General features: G+C 51.8%; 1 protein-coding gene across 1 annotated transcript in view; it reads left to right on the top strand.

Annotated features, from left to right (window-relative positions):
- The first annotated feature begins 378 nt into the window (after nucleotides 1–378).
- JAM3 (junctional adhesion molecule 3) overlaps nucleotides 379–18,159 on the top strand; it is a 34,574-nt gene continuing 16,793 nt past the window's right edge. Inside the window, exon 1 of the mRNA XM_074559471.1 lies at nucleotides 379–532. Coding sequence (XP_074415572.1) covers nucleotides 481–532 — 52 coding nt within the window. The 5' untranslated portion in view covers nucleotides 379–480. The remainder of the gene's footprint in view (nucleotides 533–18,159) is intronic.

The raw sequence follows: 18,159 nt of genomic DNA, 5'->3' as shown, positions 1-18,159 counted from the left end.
CCATCTCCTTTCTCCACCCGCGGGGGTCCCACTGCCAGAACCATCCCCTCTCTCCATTCACCATCTTCCTGCCGGGACCATTCCCTCTCTCCATTCACGGGGGTCCCATTGCCGGGACCATGCCCCCTCCCCATGCCCTCTCCACATTCACCATCCCCTTTCCCCATCCACAAGCATCCCCCAGCCGGGACCATCTTCTCTCCCCATTCACGGGGGTCCCATTGCCGGGACCATCCCCCCTCCCCATTCACCATCCCCAGGCGGGACCATCCCCTCTCCCACACGCGGGCCCGGGCCGCGCCCTGCCCGTGGGTGCGGTGCGTTCCCCCTCCCCTCCCGTGCCGTGCCGTGCCGAGCCGAGCCGGGCCCGCCCCCGGCCGGTGCCCCCGCGGAGCCGGGACCGGGCTGGCGGCACCCCCGCCCCCGGGCCGGCGCCGCCCGGGCAGTGCGCAGGCTCGGCTCGGCTCCGCACACCCCATCATGGCGCTGCGGCGGCCGGAGCTGCTCCGGCTCCTGCTCCTGCCCCTGCTCGGTGAGTACCGGCCGGCAGCGCCCGCACCGCCCCGCACCGCCCGCCCCGCCGCCCGCCCGCGCTCCGCCGGGCGCTGCCCCCGTCCGCAGCCCGGAGAGGGGAGGGAGGAGGGATGCGGTGCTCCCGTCCGGATCCGAGATACACAGAGGGAGCAGGGATGCGGTGTCCCTGTCCCGGAGCCGGGGAGGGAGGAGGGAGACGCTCCCCCCGTCCGGATCCGAGGTTCAGAGAGGGAGGAGGGATGCAGTGTCGCTGTCCCGATCGCGGAGTCAGGGAGGGAGGAAGGACGCGCTGCTCCCGTCCCCATCCCGGAGTCAGGAACGGAGGAGGGACGCGGTGTCCCTGTCCCCATCCCTGAGAGAAAGAAGGGGGAGGGATGCGCCGCCCCGCTTGCGATCCCAGGGAAAGGGGGAGATGCGCTGGCCGGTCGGGATCCCGGACAGGGAGGGAGGAGGGATGCGCTGCCCCCGTCCCCATCCTGGAGTGGGAGGAGGAGGAGGGATGCGCTGCCCCGGTTGTGATCGCAGGGAAAGGGAGAGATGCGCTGACCCCGTCACCATCCCGGAGAAGGGCAGGGATGCATTTCCCCTGCCCTTTCCCCTTTCCCCTGCCCCTGCCCCTGCTCCTGTTCCTGGCTCCTGCCCCTGCCTGGCCCCGGGGAAGGGAAGGGAGGGCAGGGATGCGCTGCCCCTGCCCTTGCCCCTTGCCCCTGCTCCTGCTCCTTCCCCTGCTCCTGCTCCTTCTCCTGCCCCTGCCCCTGTCCCTGCCCCTGCCTGGCCCCGGAGAAGGGAAGGGAAGGGAGGGATGCTCTGGCCCGAGCGCGGGGGGATGCGGGGACAGCGTGGGAGCCGCCGGGATGCGGACGGGCCAGCACACGGCTCCGGCACACGGGTCCAGGGCCAGCCGGCAGCACGGACCCGCCGGATGCTGCAGGGAGTGTGGGACGCACACAGCACGGGGGGAAACATCCCAAAACCCAGCTCAGCAAGGAGCGGCTCCAGCGCTGAGGGTGCCAGGAATGTGCAGGCTCGGCAGGCAGGCAAGGGAGGACACTGGTGCCTATTGAAGACCAAGCACAGGCGCCTATTGTTCGGGGGGCCCCGCGTGAATGTTTGCAGTTTTAATTGCAAAAACATTTGCTAATTCCGCTCAGGAATGAATTTGGGCTCATTTGTTGTCTGGCTATTAATAGCTGGGGGATGAGGAGGGGGACAGCAGCCGGTGGGCTCGTGTTGTCCTCCCCCCTCTGCCCAGATGGCAGGAGGAGAGGATGGGGTGGAGTGGGGTTAGGCTGACAACCAGCCTACAGCTGAGTACCAAAATACACGGGGCTGAGCGTGTACACACTCACCAGTCACTGTTTTGGGTCAACATTCAAGGAAGTGAATGGAAATATTTCCAACAGTTTATCTGAGGACAAAAAACACTCCTCCAGTGACTCCAGAGAGCTCACAGAGTCGCTTTGGGTCTCAAGTAAAGTGAGACTTGGGCACTATTTACCCAATCAGTCAGCGGAGGGGTGTGAAGATGACTCTGACACTCATCCCCAACAAGCAGAGGGTTGTCACGCGCTCCAGGCTCTGGTGTTCACTTGCTTTGCTGTGGTTTGGAGCAGAAACAGCTTCAGCAGGAGGAATCAGGAGTGCCTGATCCCAGAGCATCACACGGTCTGCCCAGTGCTAGCTCTGGATTCAGCTGCTCCCTGTGATTGGGAAAACCGCAGATTTAACACGACTTTCCCTGGCAGAGGGGCTGCAGGGTAGAAGGATGCCCCATTTCCTTCCATGTTACATGAGCAGAGCCCAAGTGTCCTGTTGAATCTGGCCTAAAAGACCGGAGGAATGGAAACAAACTCCAATATTTCTGTGTTTCTTCAGACAGTGAATAGTTGCTAAAAGCAGCCAAGCCTCACTGGTTTCACACCTCTGCCTGAGAGCATTTACCTGGTGAGTGAGCCCAGCGGTGCCAGGCTTTGCTTTCCATTAAATTCAAAGTCAGAGTGCCTCATCCTGTGTTGATTTCCAGTTATGTTTTAACTTGGGGTCATAAGCCCAAAAGATTGGGCAGAGTGAGGTTGAGAATAAAAGGGGTTCTTCCACCACGCCTGACTTGAGGTGCTGGGGGCACCCCACTAAAATAGGGTTATACTGCCAGCAACACATAAAATTAGACATGCACTGAAGCCTGCAGGGCTGGTGCTGGATGGTGGGATGGGAGTGTGACTGGAAGGATGCGTTTGTGCCAACTCATTACTTGGGGGAGAGAAAAGAAAAAGGCATGAAAAGAAGGAGACAAAGATGCTGAGATCCCTGCTCTGGACTCTGAGGTGCTGCTTTGACTCCGTGTGCTGCGAGCTGGGCTTGCCTCTGCTGTGTGCTGCTGCCAGAACACCCCCTGTTCTTGCTCATGGCCTTAAAACATTGCCTTGGAAAGGGAGCCAGTGAAGCATGGAGCGTTCAGAGCATTCCCAGCTCTAGGCACTGAAAGCCTCTAAAGGTTCTGCACATCAGGGAAATGCCATGGCCACGATTAGAGCAGGGGAAGCTCTCGTGGCGCTGATGGAGAGCGGGGCTGGCTTCAGTTCCACCTCCAGCTCTCCCTCCTTGCCAGCTTCCCCGTGGAAACAAATATTTGGATTTTAGAGGATTTCACGGGCTGGGCTGAGGGCAGAGCTGTGGAGACCCTCCCAAAACTCTCGAGTATTTCCTGTTGAAAATAGAACGTGCTGATAGCTTGTAGTCCTTGATGGGGAGAGATGGGCAAGTCTCAGGCACATTTAAGTTTTAAAGCTCATTATATTCAAATCTCCTTTTGATTTAATTCTGAGAGCTTGGTAATAGGTTGGATTTCGCAAAAGGCTTTTTAAAATCTATGGAGTAGAAGTTCTCATTTCCTTTTTTTTTTTTTTTTTTTTTTAATATATGAAGTCCATCTGTCCCAGCCACCAACAACTGTTCTGAGTCAGCTGTCAGTGCCAAAAACCACTCGGTGGAAATGTTGTTAGCTCCCTTGCAGTGATGATAAGTTGCTTGTTGGTATTTTCTGCTGGGAAGTATTTGTAGTATCGCTTTCTTTTCAACAGGCAGTAAAAAACCGGGACAAACGGCTTTGAGAGCCGTGCCAAAATCAGATGCTTAATAACATCTTCCAAAAAATTCCTAGGGTGGGCTTGGTGTTCCTTTTTGGGTAAGCAGGGTCTGGCATGGACACCAAAGAGTGGTTGGATGCACATCTCCTTTACAGCTGTTGACAAAGAAAGTGACACCAGCACATTCCCTCTTGCCCCGAATGCTTCTGAGAATTTCTTGGTTGCTGAAACACGAGGAGATCCAAAGAGTAAAATGTGTTTGCTTTAGCCTGTGGACTGAGATGTTGCTCTGCTTTGTGAGCTTGGGTTCTTTCAGTGTTTATTTTCCCTGTACAAGTTGAATGCTGGGTCTCTTGGCCTGCTGCTGTTGTTTTTCAATTATCCGTCCACACACGGAGGATTTGCACCAGGGACACGCTTGGAGTTGCCAAAAAATCACCTAAACAAGTAAATAAAGCAGAATGAGCTGCTGCATTTAGCTCCACCAACAAGGACAAAAGCTGGGGGTGGCCTGCTGCCAGTTTGCCCCTAACTTTAGCCATCCCCAAAGGGCACAGCAATGATCGGCCCCCACTCACTCCTGCTTCCCCTGCAGCTTGCTTGGATTATTAGTTAAGTTTCTCTTGCAAATTGGGCTGGCTGCTGGCTCATCCTCTGCCATGAGTGTTTGTGTGTTGAAGCAGAACTGGCCTCCCAGTTGTATATTTAGAGCTAATGCTTCACAGTTGATTGCATCAAGCCCCGATGATCCGGAGAAGGTTAGAAGGTTCGTGAACTCCTTACGGAGCCAGCCCGAAGTGGTGGGAGGGAGTTAGCAAAGGCAAAGATTTCCACAGGCCAGCAGCATCCCAAGTCCTCAAGAGTCCTTTTCTCACACAACAAGAGTTTGTGTTGCCAGCATGCCCCTCAACGAGATAAAACCACGGCTCTGTGAAAAAAAATAAAAAAAAAAGCCGGTGGCCTGCTTGGAAACTGCGAAAGGAGATGAGTTCCAGATATAAAATTAATTAGGATAATTACATTCTCAATCTGGCTTCTCCATCGACGGGAATTGGAGCTGCAGCGTCTTCTCCTGATTGATAAGGGCTGGTTGCCTTCCCTCAGAGCCCCCAGGGAGTATCATGTTGTTGTGAGACAGCATCAAACCCCAGCTAAGCACTGAACATCTCTGCTGGGAGGTGGAGGAGTCAGGGCGTGTGCGCAAACCCCAGTCCTGGCTGAGTCAGGCATGGCCTCAGAACCAGCTAATGGCTTTAATTGCGCTAATGAACGTTCTGGACACGGCCTGAAATTCCCCCCAAAGGGCCTGGATTGCTGCTTGGGTGCAGTTCTGGCAAGAGCTGTGCTTGGGGCAGAGGAAATACCTGCTGGGTCACAGCGCTCCAGCTCTCTGCTGGAAACCAGAGGTTTCACTTTTCAGAAGAATAAATAATAATAACATAAAAACTGGACTTTTTTTTGGCTGGAAAGTTCAGGTCTTTGTTTGCTTGTGACCCTTCAGAGCACCAACAGGAATGACCTGAGGGGAGAGGTGTGGTTTGGAGAGTTTCAATTCTTTTTTTTGTGGGGATTTAGCAAAATAAATCTGTGAGGAACAGGACAGCGAGTTCATGGAGTCCATTCTTGGGTTTCACCAAAATAAATCTGGCAACAGGACAGCAAGGAGTTCATGGAGTCCATTCCTTGGCCTTCACCAAAATTAATCTGTGGGGAACAGGACAGTGAGGAGTTAATGGAGTCCATTCCTTGGGGTTCCCCAAAATAAATCTGTGGGGAACAGGACAGCAAGGAGTTCATGGAGTCCATTCTTGGGGTTCACCAAAATAGATCTGGGGAACAGGACAGTGAAAAGTTAATGGAGTCCATGGGTTTCCCCAAAATAAATCTGGGGAACAGGACAGTGAGGAGTTCATGAACTCACCTGTAAAATGCTGTCAGATGAGAGTCCAGCCAGCTCGGGGCTGGCATTGGCTAATCAAAGACAAACTAAGGCACATACATGTTGTAACCTGACAGCCCACAGGTACTGCAGATAAGCTCGAAAAAGTAATGGGAGTTGTTCTGTCATGCAAGAATTACTTGTCAGTATAAATAATCCCAGGTATTGGCTCTGTGGTGCCCCTCATGGGCTGGAGCACGGGGCTTAAGACTCAGTTACAAGGGGAAATGAAGGTTTTTCAGAGCACCAATAGATGAAATTAAATTGTGTTCAGATAATGCTTAAGGTTTTCTTTTCTTTTTTTATTTTTTTAAGTCATAAATCCCAGGGATTTCAGAGTTAAAGCCAGAGCATGCTGGAACCTACTCCCTTCAATGTACCTGATTATTACAACACAAATGTGAGATCAGCAGGTTTTTTGAACCCTCTTAATTTGTTTGGGCACAGCTGGCTCATTTGAAGACACTGAGCTTAAAAACTCTATCTTTGGCATGAGGCTGAAAGGCAGCAGTGGACGATGTTCAGCAGTATTTCAAGATTTTTAATCACGCTATTAAAAATATATTTCGGTGGCCTAGGTAAGATTTTCTGCTGAGCTGGAGAAATCCACTGAAATCTAAGGGGATTTTGTTCCTATTACTAGGCTGGGTTTCTAATGCCCGTGACCTCCTCTGAAAATCCCTTGCCTTAATAAACTTTGGGCAATTTCTTATATAAGTGGCCAGTATTTGACAGAGAGGACGTAAATCAGGACACTTTAAGGCTCTGTTTTGAAGGGTGGGAGTGAAATACTTCTAAAATTTCAGGTCTGTTGACACACCACCTGACTTCCCTGCTCTCTCCCATTGAGACATCTAATTAAGTTGCCATTTTTGACACTCTTGCCCAGTAAATCTCAAGATGTGCAGCCACGAAGGAGCTGAAGGAGCCCATGAAAATCCCACGTATCCAAAGGAAGCCAGGAGTTGTGTTTCATTAATGACATGGAACAAGGCTGGCAAGCAAGGTCATGGAGGAGAGCTCTTTTTTACCTTTTAACAGAGCTGTGCACAGCAGTCCTGCTTTTTATTCCCACTGGAAAGGTTCCTGCCACTTTTCATCCCTCCAGGGTGGCTGTGTGCTCTCTCAGACCTGGAGTGGAGGTGGCTGCACAGCAGAGAACTTAATGATTTTGTCTCTAAATGGACAAGATCTTTCAGCCCCAAAAACCACCTGTGGAGGCAGCATTTATTGTTTTGCCAGGATGTTATCCTTGGAAAACAGAGTTTTGATGGATGTTGCTGCTGCTACCTGCCTTACAGAACAGCTTCTGTTCACAGCTGCTTGCTGGGGGCTGACCAAATTAAAAAAAAGGAAAGGAATAGCAAAAACCCATTGGAATCTCCTCAAAAGATAAATCCATGGTGCTCTGAGGCTGCCATAAAGATGAGGAGTGTTTGGGATGATAACTGGCTGTGTGATTGTGGTGCTGGATGGAGCCCCTGTGTCCACAGCAGCTTTTCCCACGTACCCCAGGGCCCATTAAGGAATTGCTGCCTGCTAATGGACTTCCTCCTGAGGCTCTGGCTGCTGACACTCTCCTGAATGATTTCCTGCAGCTCACACGGCAGGGAAGGTGTTGCAAAGTCCTGCAGCTCTCGCTGCTCCTGTAAAAAAAAGCTTTTATCCCCTCAAAGGGAACTTATCAACAGCTATTTTTAATACACACTTAAATCTTTGCTTTAATCTTTTTCTTCCGTATTGATCTCCAGCAAAAAGCTTGCAGGTAAATATTTCTTCATGCCCACCACGGTGTTTGGAGCTGGTTATTTTTAGAGCCTGGAAAACATCCGCTCTGTGCTAGGGAGGTCCTGGGCATCTTGGAAAGGGAAGTCCCAGCTCTGTGCTCTGCAGCTCTGCTCCAGCCCAGCCTGTGGAGCCCTTGGGAGAAGCTGTTGAGGTGTTTGGGTCCCAGCAGAGTGGAAGGAGTGAGGCACCCCTGTCTCGGGGGTCTCTGTGGTTAGGATGACCCCAAGGTGTGTCAGAGAGTTTCTTTTCCCAGCTCGGCAACTGAAGAAGGAGTCAGGATTCTTCAGGTCTGGTTTTCAAAGTTGTTTAGGCTCTATAATAATATTTTTTTTCTTATTTTCTTATTTTATCTTATCTTATTTTTTTCTTATTTTCTCTTATCTGCAACATTCTTTCTCTGACCTGCTGAGGTCAGTTCAGCAGGTCAGTCCATGGCATACTGCCACCCTCAGGGTGGTGTTATCTTTTTATACTAAAAACTATGTGTACTTTAGTTGCGATAATTTTCCCATATCTATCACCTTGTTAGACAGTTTGTCTCTAAACCAATCCAAAAGTGCCACCATCACACAGAAGATGGAGGACAAGAAGAAGGAGAAAGAAAGACAAGGGACACCCAAATCCCTCCATATTGAGAGGGAGCTCCCCGAGCTCCCATTCTAAAACCCCACAATTCTACTTTTCACCCTGTGACAAACTAACTATCACTCTACTTAAACTTCCGTGGCTTGTAAATCCTCCTATAAGGTTGGTCATTTGTTTCCCATGGGTCAAAATCAAAGGCACAGGGGGCTTGGGCTCTGTGCCAAGGTCTCTGAGCCCCCTGGCAGGGTCTCAAGCCAGAGGGATGTCCTGGGTTCTGACACCCCTGGAATGTTCTGGAATGTCCTGGGTTCTGACACCCCTGTCAGTGTCTGTTGGGATTGGAGACACGAACCATGGGACAGGTTGGTTTCACCCACCATGGATCTCCTTGCTCATCCAGAGGCTCCCGCACAGCACAGGAGGTGCTGCTTTCCCTCCTGTTCGCTGTGAGCTGCTCTGCTGAGGTTGCAGGTGGTGGATGTGCATGGGCTGCTCTGATTTCCCAGCGAGGAGATGCCTTATCTCCTTCAGAGCTGATGGAGATGCCTTTGAACTGGCAGAGTGCCCTGCAATCGCCCACTGAGCCTCGTGGGCTCTCCCTCGAGCAGAGCTGGCTGTTTGAGTTGGTAAACATCTTCTGGAGCTGGAGTTTGCCCTTCATTCTGGCCAGGTTTCAGCATCCCATAAATCTCAGAGCTCTGCTTTCTGGAGAGTGTCAGAACTCAGTGCATCCCTCTGGGTGTCCAGAGTTGCCCAGGAACCCGCCAGGGGGCTCAGAGACCCTGGCACACAGCCCAGAGCACCTGGGGATTTGATTTTGACCCCTGGAGCAAATTACCAGCTTTGTATGAGGACCTGAAAGCCACACAGATTTGAATGGTGTAATAACAAAATGATCACAGGGTGAAAATGTAGATTTTAGGATTTTTGGAATGGGGGTTATGGGGACAAGATGGAGGAATCTGGGCATGTCCAGCCTTTCTTCTTCTTCTTCTTGTTCTCCATTTCCTGCAGTGATGTTGGCACTTTGGGATTGGTCTAGAGTAGAAGTGCACTGTCTAACATAGTGATGGGGATTGGGAATTAAGTGTAAATATGTTATATGTAGTTTGTAGTATAAAAGGACCAGAGTGCCTGTGGCTGCCCTGCTGAGCAGATCTTGGTGGGGCAGAAAGAAAATTTTATAGATAAGAATTAATAAACAACCTCAAGACCAAGAAGTGAAGAGTCCAGACTCGTTCTCCTGTTGCACGGGCTGAAGCAGAGACACCCTGCACATCTCGGGGCAGCAATAACAACCAAAACCCGAGAAAGAGGAGCTTACACCAGGTACCAGCCCCTCTGTGCTGCCATCAGAAGTGCTCTGGTGGGCTTGCCCAGCACTCAGCTGTCCTGTCCCACACAGCAGGGCGAGAGGAACCCTTTGAAGTCCGTGCTGGGGCTGGCAACAGCTCCAAGGCACCCCAGCACCCCCTGTCCCACTGCCAACTGCTCCTCCCAGCCAACAGCTGAGCTGGGTCATCCTGCAGGGCTGGGGCTTTGCCAGGGGCAGAGGGGTCTCACTGATGTATTTTCTGAAAAATCCCTTCGCCAGGAGTTTTCTCCTGGGAAGCTTCAGCTTCTCTATATTTTGCTCCTCTGGAATGTGATTTGGAAAACTATTTACCCAGCACGTGAATTTTTTTTTAATTAATGGCCAATTACAGCCAGCTGTGTCGGACTCTGAGTCTCTCATGAGTTTTTATTACCTTTCTTGTCTGGCCTTCTGATGTCTCCTTTCTCTTTCTTTAGTATAGTTTTAGTATATAATTTTAATAGAATAGAATATGATAGAATACAATAGAATATGATTATATATTATATATTATATATTATATATTATATATTATATATTATATATTATATATAACATAACATAACATAACATAACAATAAATCAGCCTTCTAAGAACTTGGAGTCAGATTCTCATCTCTCACCTCACCCTGGGGACCCTCACAACACCACAACAATTAATAACCACAATTATTGTCCCTGAGTGAGTGACACCCCAACAGAGGGGACTCCAGATTCCAGTTTATCCCTGAGCACAGGAGGATTTGGGGGCTTTGGGGGCTCTCTGCCCACATCCCAAGGCGTGCCCATCGCCCACCAGCATCCTGCTGCTGCTCCACAATGGGGATTGTTCTCCCTGCCTGGGCAGGCTCCTGCTGTTCTGCTGCAGGCCCCTTGATCCTCCTCTTTCTGCAAATATTTGGAACAGATCCTTTTTGGCTGTTTTGACAGTTTGACTCAGCTATTAAATGACAAAAGCTGGCTGGAGCCAGGTTCACTGTGGTTACAAGCAGCTCTACAAAGAGGAGAGCTGAGGGTCAAATTCAGACACGGGGCTGTGTGGGAGAGGTCTTGGCCTTGTGGCTTGGTCCTGGAGCAGGGCTGGATGCAGCCTGCAAGGGCATCCCTAACCTTTGCTGGCTGTGACACTGCACAGTCCCGAGGAGAGCCTGGTTTTGGAGTGACAAATGTGCCAAAATTCTGGCTGCTTCCATATTTCCCAAGAGCTTTTCCATTCCTGGCTCATCCTCGGTCACTTCTGAGGCACACATGCTGTGAGTCTCACATCTGTCACTCAGCTCCACATCCTGGACATGAGGCAAAGACTCCCTTGGCTATCAAGGCTTGTCTTTTTCTTCCCTCCTGAGTTTCCTCATGGTATCATGAGGAATTTTCACTCAGGTCCACGTCCTGGACATGAGGCAAAGACTCCCTTGGCTATCAAGGCTTCTCTTTCCTCCCTCCCAAGTTTCCTCTTGGTATCTGTGCCCCTCATTAAGAAGCAGTAGCTCCTTCAAAGAAGGAAGCCCATTTGCAGAATTTACAGCTGCTTCCCCAGGCTTGAGTGTCCTGCTCTTTAAGAGCAAGCTTTTAAGCATGTTCTTAAGTGGGAAGATAAGTGGTGTTGGGATCCTTTCATCTTCTGGCTCAGAGCAGGCTGGAGATAACTGATAAGGGAGATGACAGCAAGGAAGATGCATAGGCACCTTTGGATTTAATTCCTACTTTGCAAGGCAGTTTTAAAGCACATCTTGGGTGGGAGCAGAGGCTGGTAAAATAAAGCTGGGCCTTCCCTTCTCAGCATATGTCTTTCTGAGGCAGATTCTCTATGTGTGCCAGCAGACTGAGCTGGGTTCTCCATTTCTGAGCCCTCCTTCTGCTGCTGACATTCGAGGCACTTGGCTGGGGCTGTCTCTAGACACTGTTTCGGCTGGTGATTTCATTTGCACATTTTTAAATTTTTTTTTGCAGCAGTCCTTTGCACATTTGGGCTGTGCTTTAAACAGCGCCGCACGTGATGGGCTGAGCTGCATTCCTGTGCCAGGGCTGGGACAGCACCCCCAGAACAATGTGGGGGCATTTCTGAACAGACCCTGCATTCCTGTGCCAGGGCTGGGACAGCACCCCCAGAACAATGTGGGGGCATTTCTGAACAGACCCTGCATTCCTGTGCCAGGGGCAACCCCAGAACAATGTGGGGGAAGGCTCCAGACCCCTCCTGAACAGACCCTGCATTCCTATGCCAGGGGCTGGGACAGCACCCCCAGCCCATCGTGGCTCCAGACCTCTCCTGAACAGAGCCTGCATTCAGCTCCAGAATTCCTGCCTTAGCCCCTGTCTGCTGGCTGGAACAGGTGGCAAGCACATGCCTGTGGGGGTCTGTGCTGGGGGTGGTCTTCAGGGTCAGCTGTGTCACAGAATCACAGAATAATGAGGTTGGAAGGGACCTCTAAAATCATAGAGTCCAACCTATGCCCTAACACCTCAACTATAGCACCCAGTGCCATGTGCAGCCTTTTTTTAGACACATCCAGAGGTGGTGATTGTACCACCTCCCTGGGAAGAGTATTCCAGTGCTTTATTATTCTTTCAGTGAAAAATTTCTTCCTAATATCCAACCTATCCCTTCCCTGCCATAGCTTTAGACTGTGTCCTCTGGTTCTGTCAGAGACCAACCCCAGCTGTCTCCAGCCTCCCTTCAGGAGCATGCAGCCCAGATTCCTGCTACACCCCCCTGCCTCACCTTCTGGCCCAGCTGGCCCTGGGCCACCCAGCCCACAGGTTCTGGCCATGTCCACGTGCTGCTTGTGCAGAACAAACCACTTGAAAGTGGGGTGTCTATGGGCTGAGCCTGCCCCAGCCTGCTGCCTGCTCCTCCGAGGGAATGGGGCAAAAGCAGCTGGGGCAGAACGTGTCAGATGCTCCCCAGCACCTCGGGGCACACCCTGTGTGTCCCATGTCCTGTTCCCAAATGTCAGAAACGTTCAAAATGATAAAATATTTGTGTGTATGATAAAGTGCTAGGACTGTTACTAGATATGGTAATGCTAAATGGAACATACATGTGAGACCCAAACAGTTAAACTCATTGGATAGCAGTTTCTCAGAATGAATAGTCTGTTATTTCTATCTTCAACTACTTACTGCTGCTGCACAGAATGAATATTACCATAGAAATAATAGAATTTTTGGGGTTGGAAGGGACCTTAAATTCACCTAATTTCAACCCCCATGTCACTGGCAGGGACGCCTTCCACTAGACCCATTCAAGCTGGCCTTGAACACTTCCAGGAATGGGTCACCCTCAACATGTTCCAGTGTCTCACAACCCTCCTGGCAAGGAATTTCTTCCCCATATCCAAAGGAAACATAGACTGTTCAGCTTTTAAAGCCATCCACACTTTTCCTATCGCTCCGTGCTCTTGTGTAGCTCATCTGCCTCCTTCTGCTAGGCTGCCTTCAGCTGCTCTAACAATTTGCCCAGAGTCTGCTCTTGTGTGCAGCTCCAGAGGTGCTCCCCAGCAGGAACCTGCACAGGCTCTGCCATGCCAGACCTAGAACAGAGGTGAAAGTGGAGCTGTTTGAGTTCCTCGGCAGGGCTTTGGCACAGTTTGCAGGTGAGTACAATCCAGAGGAGCCAGTGCCTCATGCCTTGGGAAGCCCAGATTATGTGCTGCTGTTGATTTTCCTGTTGTGTTATCTACATGCCAAGTCTCTCCAGATGATTCTACCAACCTTCCCACGGCAAACCCCATGTCCCTGCCCCTCAGGCTCTCTCTGGGGAGCTGCTGCAGCTGGGCAGGGCTGGTTCTGCCATCCTGGACCTGCATGGCAGCCCCAAGAGTGAGCAGCAACCTCTGGGATCAGCCCCCAGTGCCTCTGCACCTCGCTGTTACTCAGCACTTTTCCCTGACAGGGAATTAAGTAGGATTTCTAGGTCATTGTGGGGCTGTCAGGAGGAATCGTCTCCTGCAGACCTCATTATCAAGGCTCTTTCTGCAATGCCAGACTTCAGAACAATTGCAGCCTGCTTCCCTAAACACTGACTAATGAGACAGAGCTGTTAGCAGCAGTTTGCTAAATAAAGGCTGTTTCTGCCTGAGACAGAATAAAGCCAGACTGGGATTTTCTTAGCTGTCTCTCGCACAGGAGGGATTTCAAAGGACCCTGATTAAAATAATGAGGTAGATGCTGCTCTTGTGGTGGCTGTGTGGGGTCAGTGCTCGATGCCAGGACCAGGTGCTTCCCCACAGCAGGGACTTGAACTTGTGCTCAAGTAACCTGAAATTCTCAAGAACTGAGAATTGGATTCTGAATTGCTCAAGAAATCTGGAATTCTCTCCTTGGTTTCCGGGTATCCCGAGCCTCTCCCTGAGCTGGGTGCCTTTGTCCTGAGCTGGGTGCTGACCTCCCTCTCCTTGGGTGTCACAGGGAGATGTTCTGTGATCCCCAGCTTACAGCCAAGCTTGCCCAGCATTCACACACATGGGAAGGCAGCTGAGCAGAAGGGACAAGTGTGACAAGTGTGACAAGTGTGTGGCAGCTTTGGAGAGGAGCTGGGGGGTTGCAGCCTGCCCAGAGGAGACAGGTGAGATCTCAGCTGGAGTCTGGGCTGAGCAGAAGGGATGCAGCCCCAGCTGGGTAGGGTAAAGCCAGGTGGCTTCTGTTGATGTGCCTGTAATGAGATTTTTCATCCTCCCTCTCTTGCTGTTGTCAGAAGGGCCTGGATTAAAGATAAACTCTGGAGCTTGATGAGATGAGTCCTTGCCTCTGGCTGGAGCAGGCACAGCAGGGCTGGGGAGAATTCCCTGGCCAGTTTTGTTTGAAGAGGTGCTTTGATGTGGCAGTCCATGGAAGGTAAATGGTGTCTAGACAGGTTTTTCTCATGCTCTGTTGTTATCTCTGAAGCAGCAGGAATGGTGCCAAGCAGGCTGAATGGCTCCAGAGGCACAGCTGCTTCTAGAAAGAGGGAAGATGGTTCTTCAGGAGAATCCAGGACAGTTCTCACCAGACCCTGGCTGAACCTCTTGCAGGTGGAACCTGGATCAGATAGATTCTCCTAAGAGTGAGCAGGAGAGGTGCAGGAGGTGGCCAGTGTGTCTCCCGTGGGCTGGCAGGGCAGAGAGGTCCAGGAGAGCTCCGTGACCGGTGCTGTGGCTGGCGGGTTGGGGATGCAGGGTGATGCAGTCCATTTTAGCAGCAGCACAGTGCTCAGAAAAGGCTCCTTGGCCTGGCTAGCTGCCCTGTGCTGCCCCAGCCCTCCCCTGCCCTGCCTGGCCAAGGCCACCGAGGCGCTGATGTGAGACGAGCTGCAGCCCCAGCGTGCGGCTTCCTCTGCAGACAGAGGTGATCACCTCCTCCTCCAGCTCCAGTGACAATTGCTGTGACCTGAGCCAGGCCTCCTCACTCGTACAGAAGGGCTCTGACCTTTGGGACCATTGGTAGCATCTCCTGCAGCCAGTGCAGAGTGCAATCTCTGGAGGTTGCACTCCAGTGAATTTTAAGCTGCAAGGCTTGAGAGGAAACAGTGACTGATGTATTAAACTTTATACCTTACAGAAGGTCAGACTTAGTCCACTGGCCTTCAGCTGTGATGTGGGAGCAAGTTTAGTTTCCAATTCACTGCTAGTTGCCAAAACAAAATATACCCATAATGTTTCTATCACAACCCTTACTGAAATTCAGGCTTTGATGCAATTGAACTCTGAAGAAATTTCACCCTCCTTGTACTGTGGCTTACTTCACTCTTAAAAGTAACTTTATTTTCTTATTGATGATTCCTGTTACTGCTCCCAGCCCATGGTCCTTGATACACCACTGCAGTATCTAAACCTGGTTAGTTTTGCCTCCTGCCTGTAAGAGAGGGGAGCCCCTTTCACCCCACAGCTTGCGAAATGGAGGCACAAACCAGCTGCATTCAAAGTCAGTTGGGCACGCTCCATCCCTAGTGTGCATGCCCCGTCCCTGGAATTGCTCAAGGCCAGGTTGGATGGGGGTCTTTGAGCAGCCTAGTCTGGTGAAAGGTGTCCCTGACCATGGCAGGAGATTGGAACTAGAGAATCTTTAAGGTTTGGGTGCCCAGTGACCATTGCAGTGGTGGTCTGGGGCTGAGGCTGGGATCAGGACAGACCTGTGGCTGGCTGGCAGGCGCTGCTCTCAGCACTGTCTCTGATATGCCATCTCCCCAGGCTGCTGGGGAGGGGAAGTGGAGGCTGGATTCAAATGCCTATTGTCTGTCCTTCAGCTGGGAGCAGAGCCAGCAGAGAGAGAGAGGTGCTGGCAGCATCTGATGCAGGGGCAGCTGCGAGGGGAAGCACACTCATCCGTGAAACGCTGGCACTGCGATTTCACAGGAGCATCAAAGGTTAAGTGCCATGTGCTGGAATGTGTACATGAAGGTCAGGAGAGAAATCCAGGGCTCCTGGGATCCCTGCAGGGCTGGGGGAAGCTTTTGCAGGCAGTTCTTGCCACAGGGACGAGGCTCTGTGCAGCATCTGTGTGCTGTGTGGGCTCCTGTTGTTCCAGCGTGGCCATGAGGAGGGCAGAGCCACTGTGCCAGCTTTGGTGTCACCTGGGGAGCCTCAGAGCAGCACAGGTGAGCTCAGCCTGGCTCCCCTGCCCTGCAGCTGCCAGGTTCTGTGAGCTGAGCATTCCCCAGCCCTGCCTGTCCTCTCAGGCTCAAGCACAGGTTTTGAGCAGAGCTGGAAACTTGGCACCGAGGCAGGAGCAGCCAAGAGCCCAGCTTGATGCTCTGTGTCAGGGCTGGCTGCTGTGCTGCTGTGGGGAGTGCAAATGTGTTCCCAATCTGTTTGCTTCGCTGACACGGCTCCAAGACACACAGGGAAAAGACACACTGACCAAGAAGGGGCCATTGTTACAGAGACCTTCCTGACTTCATCCCCAGCATCCACAGAGCTCAATCCTCCCGGCTCCCCCAGCCTGAGCTGCCTATTAGCACACACAAGGCAGGGGTTTGCTCCTGCTTTACTCAATTTGTCCATCCGTGTGCCCTGATCTGGCCCTTTGATTTCCGTGCTGATCTCTGGCAGGCAGGTATTAATTCAAGCTGCAGATAAAAGCAGTTCGCAGCGTTGCCTCCCTGAGAAGCAGCCCAGACATCCAGTGACACATTGCTAATTGCAGCCAGGCAGACAGATAGCAGTGCTGGAGGCTGAGCAGCCAGGAGCTGATGGGCTGATGGACAGCTTGGGGTGTTGGCCAAGGAAGAATGGAGGCCCCAAGAAAAGCAGAGAAGAGGAAGGGAGTTACCTCATTTGTTTTTAGCAGGGTTGTCCTCTGAGAGGTATTTCCTTAAGCTTCATGCAGTCCGAATTTAGTCGCAACTTTTATGAACAATAAAAGCTTCCATGGTTTCCCTCGGAGGAACTGGAGTGAATCCAAATAGATTTCAGCCCTGAGAAGCAGATCCTGTTATTAATGTCAGCCTAATCATTTCTTCCCATCTCCTTCCCACCTTTCTTGCCATTCATGCTGCTAAAGCCTCCAGGCAAGTTACCAAGTCCAGTCCACCCCTTTTAGCTGTCTCTGACTTTGGAGCCTCCCTTGGCTTTTTGAGGGCATTTAAAACACCTGCCCCAGGCTGGGGTGGGCACTGTCCCGTGCCCCAGCAGGGAGCTGGCAGTGTGACACACGAACCCAGAGGTGGCAGGGCAGTGGCACAGAGCTGAGCTGAGCCAGGGGCCAGCACGTGCTGCTGTGCCCGTGTCTCCCTGGGAAAAGGGCCCCAGACCAGCGCTCCACTGGGAGCACTCGGCTGAGAAAATTCTCTGCTAAAAATAGCAGCAGATGATGTTTGAGGAGAAAAACAAGGCAGGGTCTGGGAGAAGTTGGTTCCCAGATATGTGGCTAATTCAACTCCCCCAGGACAAGTAATCTTTTAACCCCTCTGTGCCAAGGCCTTGCTCAGGAATCCAGGCTGGGCCGAGCCAGGATGGGTTTTGTCCTCTTTGCTCTGACACAGCATTACTCCCTTCCCTCTCCCCCTGCTCATTTATGCTGGCATCTTCCTAATAGCTCTGTGTGTCACGCTTTTCATCTTTATCTGTCTGTGACTTCACTTGGGCTCCCTTTAATTCCCCGGTGCGCTTCCTAAGAAAATAATCTCCCCTGAAGCCTGCGGCGCTTCTCCCCGCGCAGGTTGGCAGCCTGTGCTTGCTCAGGCTGATGTTAACAAGGCAAGTCTTTTCAGATCTGCTCCTGTGATCCAGGGCTGCCCCTAAAATCGCATCTCTGGGCTTGCCGAGTGCCTTTCCCCCGTCGTGGGGCTGCGTCCTTTGTTCTGACGGATTCTCTGCAAAGCTTCAAAGCCGCCTGGCGGAGGCCGGCCCCAGCTCTGCCGCCTGGAATGACGGCACAGGGATCTCTCTGAGCTCTTGGTGTGCTCACAGGCAGCTGGGGATGTTCCCTGGGTGCCTGCAGCAGGCTCCTGCAGCGTTTATTTGTGCGTGTTTCGTGCTGCGTTAGCGACACAATCGCGGTTTGTACCCGGGGCTGGAATTATACGCACGCGGGGAAAGGAAAAAAAAAGGCAAAAATTACACTGTAAAATTGGAGGAAATGTTCTTAAAATGAGAGCTGCTTTCAGTCTTGTCATAAATGATTTCTCTGTGTGCTTGCTCACGCCCTCTCCTGTTCCCTTCCCCAGCCTACTCCCGGCTCTTGGCTCGGATGGCTGCTGCTCTCTCCCCAACTCCCATTTTCCACAGGAAGATGACATGGTTGGTCTTCAATAAGCAGAACCTCGGATCCATGTTTTGCTGGTCAAGCTCTAGGCTGGAGGAGAAGGGAGGATCAGGAGATTAGAGTCACAGACAGAGGAATAGAGGATTATAGGCTAAACCCCTGCAAGTCTCTGTATTGATGGTTGGGACACA

This window comes from Zonotrichia albicollis, chromosome 27 (genome assembly GCF_047830755.1).
Source record: "Zonotrichia albicollis isolate bZonAlb1 chromosome 27, bZonAlb1.hap1, whole genome shotgun sequence".
Classification (NCBI taxonomy): Eukaryota; Metazoa; Chordata; class Aves; order Passeriformes; family Passerellidae; genus Zonotrichia; species Zonotrichia albicollis.
Note: the sequence above shows the minus strand (reverse complement) of the source record. Positions and strands in the feature narration are given on the sequence as shown.